At 51.7% G+C, this 17,233-nt stretch overlaps 1 protein-coding gene across 4 annotated transcripts in view; it reads right to left on the bottom strand.

The window, feature by feature from the left end:
* IFT122 (intraflagellar transport 122) overlaps window positions 1-17,233 on the bottom strand; it is a 71,523-nt gene that overhangs the window by 501 nt on the left and 53,789 nt on the right. For 3 of the 4 annotated variants that reach the window (XM_037139341.2, XM_037139339.2, XM_053669446.1), the window contains 10 exons: window positions 14,521-14,692; window positions 12,850-12,952; window positions 10,625-10,765; window positions 9,426-9,520; window positions 6,137-6,237; window positions 4,447-4,612; window positions 3,393-3,504; window positions 2,636-2,761; window positions 894-973; window positions 391-555 (listed from right to left, as the gene is read on the bottom strand). In XM_037139341.2, the coding sequence (XP_036995236.2) occupies window positions 391-555; window positions 894-973; window positions 2,636-2,761; window positions 3,393-3,504; window positions 4,447-4,612; window positions 6,137-6,237; window positions 9,426-9,520; window positions 10,625-10,765; window positions 12,850-12,952; window positions 14,521-14,692 (1,261 nt within the window). The other variant, XM_037139340.2, reaches the window with a different exon arrangement.

Here is a 17,233-nt window from a genome sequence, read left to right as displayed (position 1 = left end):
CAGCAGCCCGGAGCCCGGTGCCGAGTCAGGGTGGGACCCCAGGTCTAGGACGCCTTCGTCCAAAGACAGGGCGGAAGCGGGGAAAGGTGTGTTGCCCCGTTTTCTAAATAACATTCAGAGATAAACCACACTTTCCCAGCCCTCCCAGATGAAGGGCTGGTGCAGAGTCCAGCCCAGGGTCAGGGGCAAGATCGTTCCAGACAGCACAAGGCAAGCAAGCCAGAGCAGGGAGGACAGTGGAGTCCCTTTTCCCATCTGGGCCTTGGCTCCTCAGGTGTCACCTGTGCTCCTCCCAGATGCCCAGCACCCCCAGAGAGACATTCGGGAAATGGAAAAGCAACAGAAAGAAACCGGACACCACACATGAGCTATAGGCAGTGGGTACGGTACCTGGAAGCAGGAGGGGCACATGGTGATGGCGGCGTCCGGCAGGAGGGAGCGGAAGTACTGCCACTGCAGGGGCGGGGGCCAGCGCTTGATGAGGACGTCCCGGCGGCTCATGGAGCGCAGAACCGACCGACTCACCACCACGGGCACAAACTCCGAGCCACCTTGCTGTAGGGTGGGCGGGCAGGAGGCAGGGAGCACTGGTGCCCTCATGCAGCCAGTGACATGTTTACGTGACGTGAGTCACAGTCTCAGAATCTTTGGGAGTGGTCAGGATGGACCCCAGAGACTTCCCCAGCCAAATACCTGGACAGAACCCTGTCATGTCATGTAGCCCCCTGTTGGCCATCTCTGGTGACAGAAAGCCCACCACTTCCTCCTCCCCAGCAGCCCTGACAGGAAGCAGGTTCTCCTCACACCAAAGTGTGTACAGAAGGGACCTAAGACCACCCTCCCGACAGGCTTTGCTGGCCTCAGCAGCCCATCACTCACGGAGACACCCTCACCTCAAAGCTCAACTTCGCAGTGAATGGGTCATCATCTCCCATGGAGTCCACGCTCTCGTCCAGTCTTAGGGTCTGGGAATCTGGAAGTCTGGTCAAGGATAGAGCCTGAGGCTGAACGGGAAACAGGCCCCACCTTCCACCCGTGTTGAGACTCACAGGAGCTCTGCCCAGGCCTCATGTGTCTCCCTGCAGCTCGGGAAGAGCAGCAGGGCTGGTGGGACAGGTTTCCAGATGGAGGATTAGAGGGGACATAGACCAGGAAGCAAACAGCCCTGGTCACACACTGGGTGGGACCAGGTCCCAGTGCACATGTGGGGATGGAGGGAAAAGGGCTCTGATGGGCTCTCCGTTGCCCCACAGGGACCAGGTCACGGCTCCCAAGGGCCTGTGGGCCAGAAGCACCCGGTGAACAGAGCCCTGCAGGTCTGCGGTGTGCAGCTGTAGAATGGGCCAGTGAACTGGCAGTTACTGGAGAAAACACTCAGCAGTGGCCAGGTGGTTTGCAGGCACCTGAGATGGCATTTCATGGACAAGGGAGTGAGAGCTCCTACAGATCCTGAGCCGGGCCAGATTAGGCCAAAGGTCCCCAGGGAGCCACCACCTCTGCCAGGCAGCAGTGGAGCTGATATGAGGCCAGGACAGTGGGGCTCCCATGAAAAAGGCCCCCCTGACCAGGGGCTGCTGGTGCTGAGTCAGGCACAGGATGCGACCCCACACCGCAGCAAGAGTCCAACAGAAGCAGATGTGCATGTGCAGAGGCTGGTGTGTGAACATGGTTTATGTCTCCCTTCTTGAGCTCCCTGCTCCTCTAAATATGGTTCATGAGCCCGTGGCATCGGCATTACCTGAAAGCACGAAGAAACGCAGGCCCCCGGCCCACCCAGAGCTGCCGACCTGGCTGCCATGTGCTAGCAATGCCCCAGGGGAGGAGGGTACACACAGAAGCCCCCCTCCTGTGTTCAGTGGGACAGTGAACACGCTCCTGACCACAGGGAGAAGCTGAGGTGTGGCTTTTGGCCCAAGTTGTTTCAGCAAGGCTGTGCCCAGCAGGTTTTGGCTAATATGCGGGGAGAAGTATGACTCTTTCTGGGGGGCTACAAGGCTGACAGGATGTAAGTTTGGCACTGCTAGTGGGGACAGGCGAGCGCTGCCTAAGGATGAAGGCACCCAGAGGACAGCAGACACGAGAGGACAGGAGACGGCCACCTGCCAGTGCTGAGTCAGCACCAGGGCCTGGCGGAGTGTCCGTCTGTGGACGGGCTTCTTCAGAGCCTTTCGTTTGCTCAGCCTTCCTGAGTCATGCAACTCTGCCTTTTGTACATAAAAATGACTGACGAGGAGAGTTGGGACACCAACACAGATGTTATGTGCCATGTTAGTTGCTCCTCAGCTCTGTATGACCAGAAGCGTGGACAGAAGCATTTAGGAGCCAGCAGTGGGTGTGGGAGGCCCCCCTGGGGAATGAAGCACAGACGAACACCAGGGTGCTGTCTCTCCTTCCACATGCCACTTCTGAACCTGTGGGCCATCTACTGTCCCCTCCCACACCTATCTGCACCCTGGTCAGCTCTTTGCCTATTTCTGCCTGTCCCTGCCACCTTGTAGGCCTCTCTGATCACTAGCGACTGCCTGCTATGCCCTTGCCGTACCTGGCTGAGCCATGTCCAAGGCCCTCTTGCCACCTCCTCACACCCAGGCCCTGTGCTAGCACACACAGAGATCCAGTCCAGTGCCTAGGATACTGTTGCTTGTGATTTCTTGCCATTTGTTCTCACGCTTGTGTCTTGGTGCCTCCAGGTCAATGAGGGAGACGGCTTCTTCATCGGTGATCCCCTCCTCTAGATAGAACTCAACCAGGTGCAGTACCTCTGGAGGGCACAGGGCATGGGCAAGGGCTGGGGGATGGCAACCTGAGAGCATCCAGGGGCTGATGCTCTTGCCAGGCAGTGTGAGAGAAGGCAGGAGGATCACAGAGTTCCCTCCCCAACAGCAGCTTCTCTGAAATCCAGCAGACAAGCAGAAGCAGCAGAGTCACCTCTCACGCCCACTGAATGTCTCTGGAGGCAGCAGTGGGCTGGGGTAGGAATGTGTGCCTGTGTGTATGGGGATGAGAACTGGGGGCTTTGGCCCCTCCTTCTTCACCCAGTAGCTGGATGAGCTCCTCTCTGAGGGAAGAGGCTTCTGATCTCACATCAACATAGAAGGAGCGGGGACCTGAGAGCCTGTCTCAGCCTCCCAGATGGAAAGTCCAACTGGCGGCCTCTATTCCTGGGGCATATACATCGTGCAATGCCTCACACCAAGTTCTAAGGAATGGGTATCTCAGGTTTGGTCAGCACAGCGGGTCCTGTCCCTGGGAACCCTGAAGGACTCTGTGTGTCAGGCAGGGTGGGTGTCACAATGTTCTCAATTTACAAACCAGGCCACATCTGGCCAAGAAGCAGTGGAGCGAGCCCAGCCACCGTATACTGGTGCCCCGTCTGCATGAGCCAGACTCACCATAGGAGGAGGCAGAGAAGACGAAGGGCTGACGGCAGTTGATGCAAACGTTGCCCAGGTTGTTCAGCAGTGGGTTGTTGGTGGAGCAGCGGTAGCACAAGGGCACCAGCTCCTGCAAAAATACAAACACCACAGACTGGGGCCAGGCTGCCCAGAGAAAAGGCCACCTGGGTGGGTGTGGAGGGGGCACCACGGTTGGGACTCTGTGCTGCATGAAGCAGAGGAAGGGCCTATAGAGACACTGAAGGCCTTGTCACCTGAGGCACAGACACCTTCACAGACAGGGCTCAGCGGCTCTGTTCTCTTGGCAGGACAACACCCAAGGACGCATTTCCCAGTCATTTACCAAACGCCAGGTATTGTGCTAATAAGCATGTCACCTGCACTGGCTCGTTTATCCTCACAGCCTTTACGGGGAAGCTATTATGCATGTCCCCACCTGACAGGAAGGAAACCCAGGCTCAGAAAGATTGAGACATAGTAGGAAATGGTGGGGCTGGGTTCTGAAGCCATGTCTGTCTGAGGTCAAATCTCTGCTATGAGCCTGCAGGACGGGATTGTGAAAGAGACAGTAGTTAGATGGGTTGGAGGAAAGAGCGTAGGGGCACAGACTGGGCTGTGGATACAGGAGGTAGATTTATTGAAGAGTCATAATCTGTTCCCAAAAGAAAGGTAGGCTAGGGCAGGGGCTCCCAGGACGAGATAAAGACTGATCCCCCTGGGCACGGAGGTATGCAGGGAGGCTGGGCATGGAGCACTGTGGGCTGTCGCACAGCAGATGCAAACCCCGGGGAGGGCTAGGAAGCAGAAAGGGCCGGGCTGTGGGATTCAGGGGAGCTGAGGACTGCAGCTGGAGCACAAAGTGCTGAGTGGAGACAAGAGGAAGCAAACAGGAAAGTGCAGGAGTTGGCAAGCCAGGGCTTAGGCAGGGGCAGGGGCAGGGGCACAGACCCCTGAGAGCATGGCAGCCGTCTTTCAATGGCTGGGCAAGTGAGCATCAGGAATGTACAAAGAAGTCGCAGAGGAGACAGGACCTGAGAGGCTGTGCCCTCACCTCACTATCGTGGAAGGGCTTGGAGCGGATGGTCAGGCTGCCCAGCTCAATGGACTTCTGGAACCTGGCGGGGATCTGTAGGCCCTGCAGCTTGTCATAGGCGTGCCGGGCCAGTTTGTAGGCACCCAGAGCCTTGCTCTGCTTGGCCAGAGTGAAGAGTGTGTTCCTGCCGATGACATGGTTAAGGACAGCAAAGGCTACACCAGGGCCCAAGCTGGCGCGACCTACCCTCAGAGTGAGCCCAGCACTAGAACACAGCTCGTGTGGGTTCAAGAGGGCATGGGCAAGAGCCTGAGGAATGCTTTGTTCTTTTGTGGGATGTAAGTATATTTCTCGGATATCAAGGCCCAGGGATATTTTCAGAGATGGAAACAGTGCAGTTTCCATTAATATTTTAAACTTGCTTAGGTTCTCTGGGTCTGCTGATGGCTCATCTTGTACCCTGACCAGGACAAAATGGCTCTCCCCACTGTGCCCAGCCTGCCAGCCAAGCCCTCCTACTCCAGCCCTGTCAGCTGGAGTCTGGCCCCAGACTGCCTGAGAAGCTGCCTGCTGGTGCAGCTTACAGAAGCCACAGGCTGCAGAGCACGTCCCCAAGGGCCATGGTGATTTCTGAGTGGCACCTCCCCTGCCCTCTGAGGCCTTCTTCTGAGCGGCTCAGTCTGAGGCTGCCAAGACTGTGTTCACTCTCAGGTCTCCTCAAATGTTGACTATGCCCAGGACCAGCCTACCCTTCCTCCCCACCTGACCTATGAATGCCCTTCCCCACTTCCCCCTGGCAAGCCTCAGCTAAGTGCTAAGACTCCAGTTCCACGCCTCCTCCCCACTCTCTTACCCCTGAGGTCCCTGTCCCCCAACCCCCCAGTGTGGCACCTTCCACTCCAGCAGTTACAGGAAGGTGAATTTCCTTGTCTCTTTTTCCACTGTGACTCCTCGAAGTCTGGGACTGTGTGAGGAGCCATTTCCGGGTGCCCAGTGGACAGCACAAGGTGAAGCTCAGGGTAGGGGTTCAACGAAACTCTGCTGACATGAATGGAACTTGCTGGAAAAGCTGGGTGAAGATTTCACTTCACCTCCGTGCCTTTCCATATGCCGGACACTTCTCTGGAACATCTATTCTATCATCCCTGGTTACCTTAGCCAATAGGATGAATGTCACCTCCTCCAGGAAGCCTTCTGTGGCCAGGCCCCAGCCTTAGCTGCATTCCACCGTTGGAAACAGCATGCATCACACTGACCCAGGTCCTGATACTTGTCACTTCCCCCACTAGAGGGTATTTTTGTTGCTTACTGCCTGGCAAGGCACTTGGAGCACAACAGGTGCTCAGTCTACCTGGGCTAAACAAACACCTCCCATGAGCCTCCCCAGGGGAGTGTCAAGATTTCAAACCCAAAGGCCTGGTGCTTCCTATATTTCAGTCACACCCACATTTGTGGATTCCGGGAGGGCTTGGAGAGTTGGCCAGAGACCCAGTGCTGGGTCTAGCACAGAGAGCCCTGAAAACTAATCTTCTCTTGGCACTAGCCCCTCGGCCTCCCTGGCTGAGCCTCTTCTACAGCAAGCAGCAGTGGCTGGGCAAGCTCTCTGTCTTCCCTGAGGGCTGCTGCAGAGAGAAACTTCTGCCAGCAAAGTGCTCTGGAAAGAACTTCTTAGGGCCATTAGACAAGAGGGGTGGGACAGAGAGGATACACTTTAGAGATGCCCAGGGGGGTGTCCTTGGTCAGGCTGTGCAGCAGGAACCTGGAGATGTTGAAGAGGGTTTCGGGGAGATGGAAACTGAATGGCTCCTCCTGCAGTGAGAAAAGCAAACAGATTGAATTCCTCAACTGAGCTGCTGCTGGGCCAGGCTGAAAGGCAGACACCAATAATTCTAAGATACTTCAGTAAATAAACGGATCTGTTTAATAAGCACCTACTGTGTGCAGAGCACTTTACAGCCACTGTCTTATATGTCCTTTAACACAATTCTGTACTGATGAGCAAACCAAGTCCCAGGGAGATGACGTGCCCATGTCACCTGGCTAGAAAGGAACAGAGCTGGAACTCAAACCCAGACCCAATTATTCCAAATCCCAAGCATGTCTTTCTTCTGAGTGGCACTGCTTCTGGAGGTCAGTAATGATTCCATTTCCCTGAGCTCTAAAAGAGAAGGCCTTTGTGCAACTTATGACATGACCACGTTATAAACCTGTCTTTAAAGGGAGGCAGTTAACCCTTTATAGCATGAAATCACCTGCCTCTTCTCTGCTCTCTAGCAGCGGCTGCCCGCCGAGTGTGCGCATGAGGGGAGGCCCCTCGCTGCTTGTCCCTGTGCCCCAGCACCTGACTCAGGTCCAAAAAGATGAGGTGCTCAACATGCATTAACTGAATGAATAGGTCTTCTGTCCCTAGAGGCTGCCAGCTCAGCATAGCAGACCAGAGGGAGTTTTCTACAAGAAAGGGTCCATAAAAGCTTAAGAATACCGTTTTGAAGGAATCTGGCACACGTCGTGCAAACTGAGACTGCATTAGATGAGAATACTCTAATCAGGCCATCTACCCACCTCCCTCAAGTGCTTAAATGGTAATAAACTGACTTGCTAGGCCACTCTCAACAGGGAGCCACCAGGACTTAGGCGTAACTTGTCTAAATTCACCAGGACTCACTTTACACTTCAGTTCAGAGCCCAGCATTCTCTCCTCCATTCTCACTTAAATGTCTACAGCCTCTTTTAGTGCCAAGAACCCAAGAAAACCTGAGACTACACCCTTTTCTGGGCGACAGCCAGGGAGATGCCTGCCTCTGGTTACATTACACTAGGTGTGGAAGCTAAGAAATGTCCCAGAAAGGAGTTGGGGGAAGTTCCTCAGGGTTAGCACCTCTCCCCTGGGAAAGAAGCCACCATGTCAGAAAAGGTCAGCTGCTTCCCCTTCCAGTCTGCTCTGAATCACAGCTGTCCTGCTGGGACCTGTTGACAAACCCTAAAATACCACCTACCTCCGGGCCTTTGTACATGCTGTGACCTCTGCCAGGAGTGCTCTTCTTCCTCTTCACTTCCCTGTCCTTACTTGCCTCCCTCCTTTTGGCTTGGGGTTAAGGGTTGCCTTCTCCAGGAAGTCGTCTTAGTCCTCTCAGCTTTTCCCTTGAGGGAACTGTACTGTAACTACTTGTTACTAAACTAGGAACTCCTCAGGGGCAAAGACAACGTCTTGTTCCCCACTGTGTCCCGAGGCCTCAGTGGACAGGGTCTGTCAGTGGGAATTTGTTGAATGAAGGAATAGCCCAATGAAGAAGTCTCAGCTAGAATGAACAGCCAAGGTCCCTGGCTGGTATGAAGCTGCCACAAGCTCACAGCTGTCCCCCACACAGGCCCAGGTGTTAGAGAGAGACCACCACCTGCCACCCCAAGCCCCTGCCTCTAAGTGTAGAGGAAGAAGAAGAGCAAGGATTCAAAGAGTTGGGTTCTGACGTGTCTCAGGCAAACTGATAAGAGAGCTGGGGCCTTGACTTTTGAGCCTAAGTCAAGTTTGGGGTCTTCTGGGGGAGGTAGCTTCTTTCTGGGTGAGCGCCTGATAGAGGACCTCTGAAAGGACTGCAAGGGTAGATGAGGTCCCTTGAGAACACTGACCCTGGTGTGGAGAAGAGATGAGAGGCCGGCTTGCTGGCTGGCTCAGGCAGAGCCTATCATAGGAGTCTTTCTTGCCAGACTTCCCCCAGAGACAAAGAACATGCTAAGAATTCAGCACAAACGAGTGGCAAAGAGGTGCCCAGGTGGAAAGCAGAGCCTCAGAGACAAAGAACTGTGAAACACTTAACCTGGGAGAGCAGGCTGATGAAAACTCTTCTGAGACCTCTACACCAGGCAGTATGAACAGCTGACCCTCACCTAGGGGCGCTCTGTGCCAGCACTCTTTCAAGTGTTTTTCTCTTATTAACTCATTTAATCCTCACAACAACCCTATCAAGTAAGTACTGTTATTACCCTCCCCCCACTCCCCCTTTTGTAGAGAAGGAAGCAGAGCACAGAGGAAAGTAAACAACTTGCCCAAGGTCAGAGAGTGGAGCTGGGATATGAGGCCAGTGGTCTGCCTTCTTTAAGTTAGTGGGGAGGGGCAGGGAAAGGCTAGGAGCACAGGCTCTGGAGCCAGCCTGTCTGCTCAAGGCTTGGCTCTCCTACTTACTAGCTGTGGAATCTCTCTGTCCAGTGCCTCAGTTTCCTCATCTGTGAAGTGGGGACGAAAGCACTTATCTCACAGTGTGGTTGAAAGGCTCTGAATTAGCTGACACAGTGAAGCCCGCAGCACATTGCCTATATGTAGCAAATGCTCGGCTAAGGTTAGTTACTGATATCATCCCCCAGGCTGATCGGCAGAGGATAAGCTAACACTGTAGGAGCTTCATCATTTGGTTAGTGACTGACAATACACAAAATGAGAAAGCTGATGACAACCTGTCACCTGTTCCCCACTGTCAGGAGATAGATTTAAAATGACTTAATCAAAATAATTAGGAAGCAACTAAAAAGAACTCTTTGGGTTTCCGGAGATCAAGCCAACCCTCCTGTTTTATAGAGAAGGAAACTGAGAACCAGGGAGAGGAAGTAAATTGTTCAAGGTCACATAGCAAGCCAGCTACAGGGCTGAGGAGGGACTACAGGCCTTTGATTAAAGCTGGGCCTTCACACAACTAAGAGAGGGACCCGTGGAATGTCCACCCTGATCATTTTAGATAGCCCTCTGCCTGGCTAACCTCGAGTCTGTCTGAGTCACCCCAACTTGAAGGAAACAACTACAAAGGCCCAACGTAGCTCTGGCTTGCTAATTCAGAAGCCCGCAGCTTGCTACATGTCAAATGAGTACCAACCAAGGAAAATCAAAGTTCCAAACTTTGTCTCTCGGGAGGAGAGCAGGATTTCTCAGCAGGTCACCCTGCCCAGTAGGTTTATTTAAGACATGTCCAGTGCCCCCAGCTCAGACATCCATCCCCTGGCCACCTTACCGTGTACCGATGAATGGCGTGGTAGCCATGGTACAGCTCAGCCAAGTGTTGGAAGTGGTGGAACTTGCTGAGCATCGCGTCCTTCTGGGCAGGATCTGCGGTGTGCAGCGAGAGGGGAGCAGGGCAGAAGAAAGCAGACATGTCAAACCGTGTCCAGACAGAAGGGCTAAGCAGTGGTGGTGCTGCCAGTGTCAGTTCCGCCCCAACAGCAGATCTATGCCAGGAAGAGCGGCGAAGAGGTGAGGTGAATGGAAGAGGTGCTCTGTTTAGGAGCTAGGGCCAACCCGAGGCGGGCAAAGTCTCAGCCTGGCAGAGCACATGGCCAGGAAAAGTCTGAGGCTATTTTTTGCAGGTTCTCCCAGGCCCCACACTGCATTCTCCCAGAGGTCATTCCACTAGGACAGGATGAGCTGGGGCAAGAAGAGAGTGATCGCTGGCATCAAAGACATACAAGAAGGGCCTGGTGGGGAGGATGAGCAGGTGTCAACTTTATTCATGCTCATCTCAAGCCTCTTCCCACTGTGTTGTTCCTTATCGATATCACAGTCCACTGGCCAGAACAGAAAAATGCCACCCTACATCTAGACTTTATAGTTATTAAACTATACCCATGGCTTCTGTGAAGCAGGGCAAGATTACTCCCATTCCACAGACAGCGACTTGTTAGGAGTCACCTAGCCGCTTCCAACTCCAGCGCTTTTCCCATTCTTGTATGCTGGCCTCGGGCTAGTAAAGAGCATCTCCCTGCCTTGCCACTTTCAGAGCTCCCCCTCAGTGCATCATGGGAAGTCTTGTGAAAGAGCCCAACAATGAAACTATATTCTGCCTGGGATGGGTGAGAATGTAGAGTGTGTTATTGTAGAGTGATCTTTTTCATCTTTTCACTTAATTAAACAATTTTTTAACCATATTTCACCCAGGTCCAGTTATGGGTTTCCAGGTAGCAGGGGGAGAAACATGTTCTGAATTAGCAACACTGGGTAGGACCTCCCGTCTATAACCCTAGGACGGTTCTCATACCATCTTTAAGCTTATGGGCAAACTGGAAAAAGATGACACACCAGATTATGCCACTGCAGGACAATACAGCAAATAAACAAGCCCAAGGCTTTAATTAAAACGTCCCAGCTCTTTCGATGTTTATCTTGGTGCCAGAGCGGGGATGGGGAAAACAAGCAGCCTGGCTGGTGTTTACTTACCTTGAGCTATATCGAGGCACTGCATGGACAGCATCCAGTAATAATAGGCAGCGTCATTAAATCTGCTTTCTACCACTGCGTTGTGTGTGAGCTGCTCCAGCACCCTGACTGCTTCCCCCTGCCGCCCGGCCTTGTGGAACGCTGGAGGGGCACAAAGACACACACCATTCAGGGAGCTAGAGGAGTTCTGTGGGGCTTGCGAGGGGCTGCTGAGAAGTAGGACATTCATCAGAGCATCTGCAGCACTTCGTTGCTGAGATGCGCCTCTCAGGCCGAAGGCTATAAATAACTGAGGCTATATCTTGAAAAAACTACAGTGAGATTTGCTCCTTTTTGGTTGGGAAAAGGCAACCGACTTTGGAAGGCACGGCAGCAAGAAAAACTTGAGAGGCCAAGTTGCAGGGCAAAGTCTGAGGATGAAACTGTTGTTCTTCATCAGTGAGGTTTTGCACCCACCCCAACTCCAGGGTAAAACCTTGTGACTCCTGAGGTGACACTAATAGGACCTGACACTTGAATAGTCTTGGTGGTTTAAAAAGCGCTTTTCTTCCTGATTACCTCAATGGGTCATCACAGCAGACTTACAAAGACTTCTTTTTTTAAATCAAATTTACTGGGGTGACATTAGTTAATAAAACTATATAGGGTTCAGCAGTACACTTCTACAATACATCATCTGTACACGTGTTGTGTGTTCACCACACCAAGTATGAAGACTTTCTTTAATGGGCTCTGCAAGGTGGAGATTAAACAGCATGCCCTGGGGCATACACCTGAGCCCAAGTTAAGTCCTCAGTTAGTCTACAATTGAGTGCTTTTTGATGACAACCTTGAAAAAATTTTGGCTTTGTTCTAGCAATCGAACATTTGCGAAAACAAGCAAAAAAATCTCTCAATTATTCCTATACCCATTTAAGATAAATTTCCTCTACCCACTGTGTGCCAGGCCCTTGGAATGTTGGGGGCTGCCAGGGAGGCACTTGTAGCCATGGCGCTGGCCCACACGTGGGCACTCCAATGATCCAAAACCTCAGCTTTAGAGAAGGAAAAGCTCTGGCCTTTGTTCCATTCTCATCTCCAGTCTCTCATCTGAGTACCAAGTTACTATGGCGATAGATTCTTGGAAGGGCAGACACAGACAGATGGATAGGTTGATATGTTTTGCCCAAACATGCAGATACTTTAACAACTGGGTTCTCTGGAAATGCTGAAGCAGGAGAGAACATGCTGTCTTTCAAAGGGGGCTTTAGGCTGAGGAACTCCAACAGGGAGACATTTGTTCCAAAACGTGTCCGGAGGTGGCAACCATATAGACATGTAAATGAGATGCCACGGAACACGACACACCCGCCTTCAGTTAGAAGACTTTCCTAAAGAGGCAGCAGAACCCAGCAGAAGAATCAGGTTCCGACTCCCCAGCCAGGCAGATCCCGGTCCAGTCTGGGCTTTGTCGCTCTCTGACTTTGTGACTTTGCAGGGGACAGCTAGCCTCTGCATCTCTGCAGGGCTGCTGCCAAGACACTTAACTACAAGGTTACGTAGTTGAGTGCCCAGACAGTGTATGACACAGAAGACAGTCATGTTTTAAAATTATTATTACCAATTAAAATTCTATACTCCCTTTCACTTCTATTTCAGATACTGCCATACCTAGTCTGTGGCCACTTTACCAGTGGAAATACCAAGGAGCAGAGAGTATACCCTGTTTATCTGAGCCAGAAAGAGAATCCAAGTTTCTCTTCATCGTAGAGGGAAGTGGCAAGTGAAACCACGCCGGACAATGCGGGAGTCCTCTCATTTTCTCTTCACCCTAGCTTGACACCAATTCCCTCTCTGCCATTCCTTGTTGTGAGACTTTAGGCCAATCCATTTACCACTTCCAACCTCAGTTTTCTCATCTACAAAATGGTTCCTACATCACAGGGCTGTTGGCTGTTGTGAGGATTAAATGAGAAGATACATTGAGTGCGTGGTGCTTTGCTCAGACAGGAGACAGGACCTGTCTAAGGTCCTGAGGCAGGTGAGTGTATGCACCCAGGTGCGTTTGACCCTAAAGTCCAGGCTCTTTCCACTGCTCCCCAGTCTTCCCCACTAAACACATCACAGGCCTAGATAAAGTCGTCCGTCTTGGGGCCTACCGTGGGAGGGGCTGGGCAGCCTTCCTGAAATGTGTGTAGGGAGTACCTTCTCTCACCCCTCTGCAAGTGCCAATCGGTGTGGCCTACCTTTCTGGGCTTCCTCAAAACGATCGTTCTCTGCCAGCCACTGAGCATAGGGCATGTAGACGTCATCTTTAAACTCAGGATGCTTCTCACCCAGAGCAAAGGCCTGGAGGAAGTAATGGGTGCATTTGTAATAAAGCAGCCCCTGAAGCCCCATGAAAACATGGCACTTGGCTGAATCCATCAGGGATGTCATATTTTGCCAGCCTGACAATTCAGAAGGGGAGAGTGTCTCCCCCTCACAACCCCCAGATACACAAAAACAAACCAGCTTTGAAAACAAAAGGCAATTAACAGCAATATGCAAGTGACTGGATTCAATAATAACAGTCTGTTTCTGGACTGCAGAAGCAGCACAAAATCGGAAACATTTTATTTTGAGGGTTTGCGTGGGCTCCCGGAGCGCTGCAAACAGATTTCTTTTAATTGCAGGCAACACCTAAGGAAACAGAATTGACATTATCATCATACTGTGTATTAGCTGTCAAAGATGATGATGGATTAATGCTGTATGGGAACCAATGACGGCTTTCTCTAAGTCCCAGAACCACCTGTCAGGCCAAGAGAATCGGAAATGAGTCACAAGGGACAGTATGTGGCAACAGGGAGAAAGTTTGCCTGATACATAGCCATGACTGAGTAGTTCTAAGATGTACTAACTTATGCTGCTTGAGAAATCTGATAATTTTATCTTGAGAGCCCATTACTACCTCTGTCCCTGGCTCTACTTTTCTCATCAGTGACCCTGTCACCTCACCAAATGGAGCCACTCAGAGGGCAGGAGGCAGACAGCTCATACCCAGAAAAGGCCTACATTCTGGCTCTTTAAACTAGACCATGGTGGGTGGGTGGGTCGGGGAAGGACCTAGGGCACAGCTTCTAATCTTCTCGGGATGAACTTCAGTCCAGGGCACAGGTAACCAGTGAGCTAGAGGGACAGCACATCGCTGCTTCTGCGTCCTCACCCCGTCATCTTCCCTGCTGGCCTGGCTAATTCTTCTCACCTGCCCTTCATGCAAGAAGAGCCTAGGTTTCCAAGTGACCTTTGAAACAGCTCTGGCAGCCTGCACCTGGAAAGTATGGGCAACCTCCTCTGTCACCCAGCAGGTTTTATTATTTTATTTTGTTTTTTAGATTTCACCCCAGGATATGTTGATTGATTTTAGAGAGAGTAGAAGAGAGAGAGAAACATCAATATAATTTGTAGCCTCCTGTATGTGCCCCAACCTGGGATCGAACTGGCAACCTCTTGGTGTATGAAACAATGCTCCAATCAACTGAGCCACTCAGCCAGGGCCACCCAGCAGGTTTTAAATGTCACATAGGTGTGTCTCCTGGTCAGAGGCAGCTCAGACCAACAACAGGCAACAGAGGCTACTGCACTAACTCTCAAACTCTCACATAGCCGGTCTCTATCACTAGGCTGGCACAGGGCCAACAGTCCATAACAGTGCTCTGAACAAATGAATGAACAATCAAACAAATGAAAAACAGGCATCAAAAGGCCCTCCAAAATACTCTGGGTGGGAAAATTCCAGATTAAGTCTCCTGACTGCCAGGTTAATGTTTGTTCTCACAATGAGGGAAGCTGTTCTCCATCTAAACCCCTAAAAGCCCTCTGTGGCCCAGGGCTCAGACATGACCCCTAACCCATGAAGTGTGTTCTGCCCTCACCTCATCCCAGCGCTGGGTCTCCACATGCAGCTGAACCAAGGACTTCAGGTCACCAATCTTCAGGTAGGTCTCAGCAGCATAGCCAGGGTTATCCAGATTCTTGAAGTAGTGAGCACACATCAGTAGGGGCTCCCGCTCAGCCCTGTCCAGCTTACGGGCAATGTCGATTAACCTGGAGAGGCAAGCGTGCAGGGAGGAGACGGACTCCTGTGAAAGCCGCCTGATGGAAGGAAGTGGTGTGAACTTTTGGGTCTTCTCAAGGGCAGGCTCTGTATCAATTCTTGTTGATGTCCCCAGTGCTCAATATAGTGCCACGGCCCCTGGCGCTTGAGGGGAATTATTAAATGAGTGAAGACACACTCCAGAAATAGTGCCCAGTGACCAGGAGAGGTGTCTGCGAAAGGACACTCCCCCACCCCACCTCCTTTCACGTGCCTTTCACAGGAGTTACTAATCTATGCAGCCAGATCTGGGGAGAGAAACCAGCATTTACCGATCACCTACTGTACCAAGAACAATGCCACGAGCTTTCACATATGTGATCTCATTGAATCTCCACCACAGGAAGAGGTAGTACCATTATTCCCATTTCACAGATGAGAAGACTAAAGGCTAAGGTAGAAGGTAAAGCAACCTGCCCAAGACTCTGCAGCCAGGAAGTGGCAGAGGGCTCGTCTCACCACTGTTTCGGGAATTCTCAGGGGAAAGCAGAAGCAGAGGTGTGAGCGTTCTTCAGTGACAGGATCTCTAGAGGAAGAGGCTTGTGTGGGGCCTGCTCTGAGCTCTGGAAAGCCTGCAGGAAATCTAGTCTGCGCCTCTCCTCCTGGCCAAGACGCCAACCACGAGTGAGGGGCCACAGGGACCACTGGCTCACCACTTCTTTCCATTGAGGACTGGCTCTCCCACTGCTTGTGGGGACATGGGGGCCAATGAATCAGGCCAGGATTTGGGGTAAAACCAGCTTTCCCAGGGGACAGGGGTCCTACCCAGCTTGCTCTTTGTGAGAAGGGAGGGGAAACAGCTGTAACAGATCCCTGTCTCCCAGACAGGCAAGCTCAGGGAGGCCTGTCAATCTGTACTTAGAATAATAATGGAATCTAAAAATAATACTTCTCAGCAGAGAAACAACACATTTTTAGGGAAAGGTGGCACAGGCAAATGCTTAAAGCTCCCCAACCGAATGTCCCCAGAGGAGAGGCACCTTTTACAACCAGACCTGCAAAAGGGCAGACCCTGCTGAAAGTCTCCTTCCTGGACTAATTTAAGTCTCTTCAAGGTAACCCTGATACACATCAGTCACAAAAGAAAGTGACGCGAAAAACTAGAGGGGAGAGAGGATTTAAGTCTGCCTGGTTCTCTCACGTGCCATCCTTTTTGTGGAAAGAATAATTTGGGGGAGGGGAATCTGTGTCTCTTTGTTCAAGAAACTTTATTCTTAGACACATGCCAACCACATAGTGGGGTTCACAGGGATGGCTTAGTCGTTAACCAGCCCCTCTCCCTCCCCAGGTCCTATCTGGACCACCGCTGCCTGTGGACCACTGTGAGGCTTCCAGAACAACCAATGGCCTTTAGGGCTCAGTCTGAGCTGACCTCAGAAGCTGCTGCCTCTCCTGCTCTTCTTTAACAGCTGTGGCAGAGTGCACACATAAACATGCATGCGTTTCCATACATGTATGCACACACATGCATGAGCATGAATCACACTTTCTCTGACCTTCCCCTGTAGGCCTGATGTTCCAAGAGCCCAAAGACCGAATCCATCCCTTCTTCGGCAGCCCCACCTAAGCCTGCTCCCCTTCTGTTCTCTACCTTGGCGAGTGGCATTACTAACCACAAGTCCCAGATCTCAGAATCAGCCTGCCACACCCTTGCCTGGCCCGACGTGTGACGCCCTGATTTAGCTGGGTCCTATCAGTTCTGCCTACTTCACACCTCTCATTCATTCCCTCAGTCACTATATTTCTCCCTGGTCTACTACAGTGACCACTTATCTGGTCTTGCTTTCTCTAGTTTTCCCCCCATTCTACATTCACTGCCTGAGTGGGCCGACAGCACAGTCTGACCAGGGGTCCTCACTATCTACTTACAAATGTAAATGCCTCAGTCTGGCCCTGGCAGGTGTGGCTCAGTAGATTGAGTGCTGGCCTGTGAACTGAAGGGTCGTTAGTTTGATTCCCAGTCAGGGCACATGCCTGGGTTGCAGGCTGGGTCCCCAGTTGGGGGTGTGTGAGAGGGAACTGATCAATGTATCTCTTGCTAATCTCTCACATATCAATGTTTCTCTCCCTCTCCTTCTCCCACTTCCTTCTCCCTCCCTTCCCATCTCTCTAAAAATCAACAAATAAAATATTTTTTTAAACTAAACTTAAAAAAAAAAGCCTCACTCTGGCACCTAAGGCCCTGCCAGTGTGGCCAGCCCAGATCCTCCTGCCTGCAGCCAGATGTCCTTTACTCTCCCATCCTCCACCTCTTATTCCAACCACAACCAACTCATTTGGTTTGTGCTGTTCTTCTGGCCTGCACGTCCTGCCCTTTCCTACCATCTCTGCCTCTTGAAATTCGCCAAGGCCCGTCACGCAGACTAACTCCCAGGAGAAGACAATCCCTGGTTCCTCCTATGAGCAGTCATGTTTCCTTCCATGATGTGCTAGCAAGTTTTTTTGTTCTTTTTCAGTTCCTACCATTCATTATAGGTGTTATGGTACTGAAG

This window comes from Artibeus jamaicensis, unplaced genomic scaffold (assembly GCF_021234435.1).
Source record: "Artibeus jamaicensis isolate MK-2021 breed Jamaican fruit bat unplaced genomic scaffold, CSHL_Jam_final contig_519, whole genome shotgun sequence".
Lineage (NCBI taxonomy): Eukaryota > Metazoa > Chordata > Mammalia > Chiroptera > Phyllostomidae > Artibeus > Artibeus jamaicensis.
Note: the sequence above shows the minus strand (reverse complement) of the source record. Positions and strands in the feature narration are given on the sequence as shown.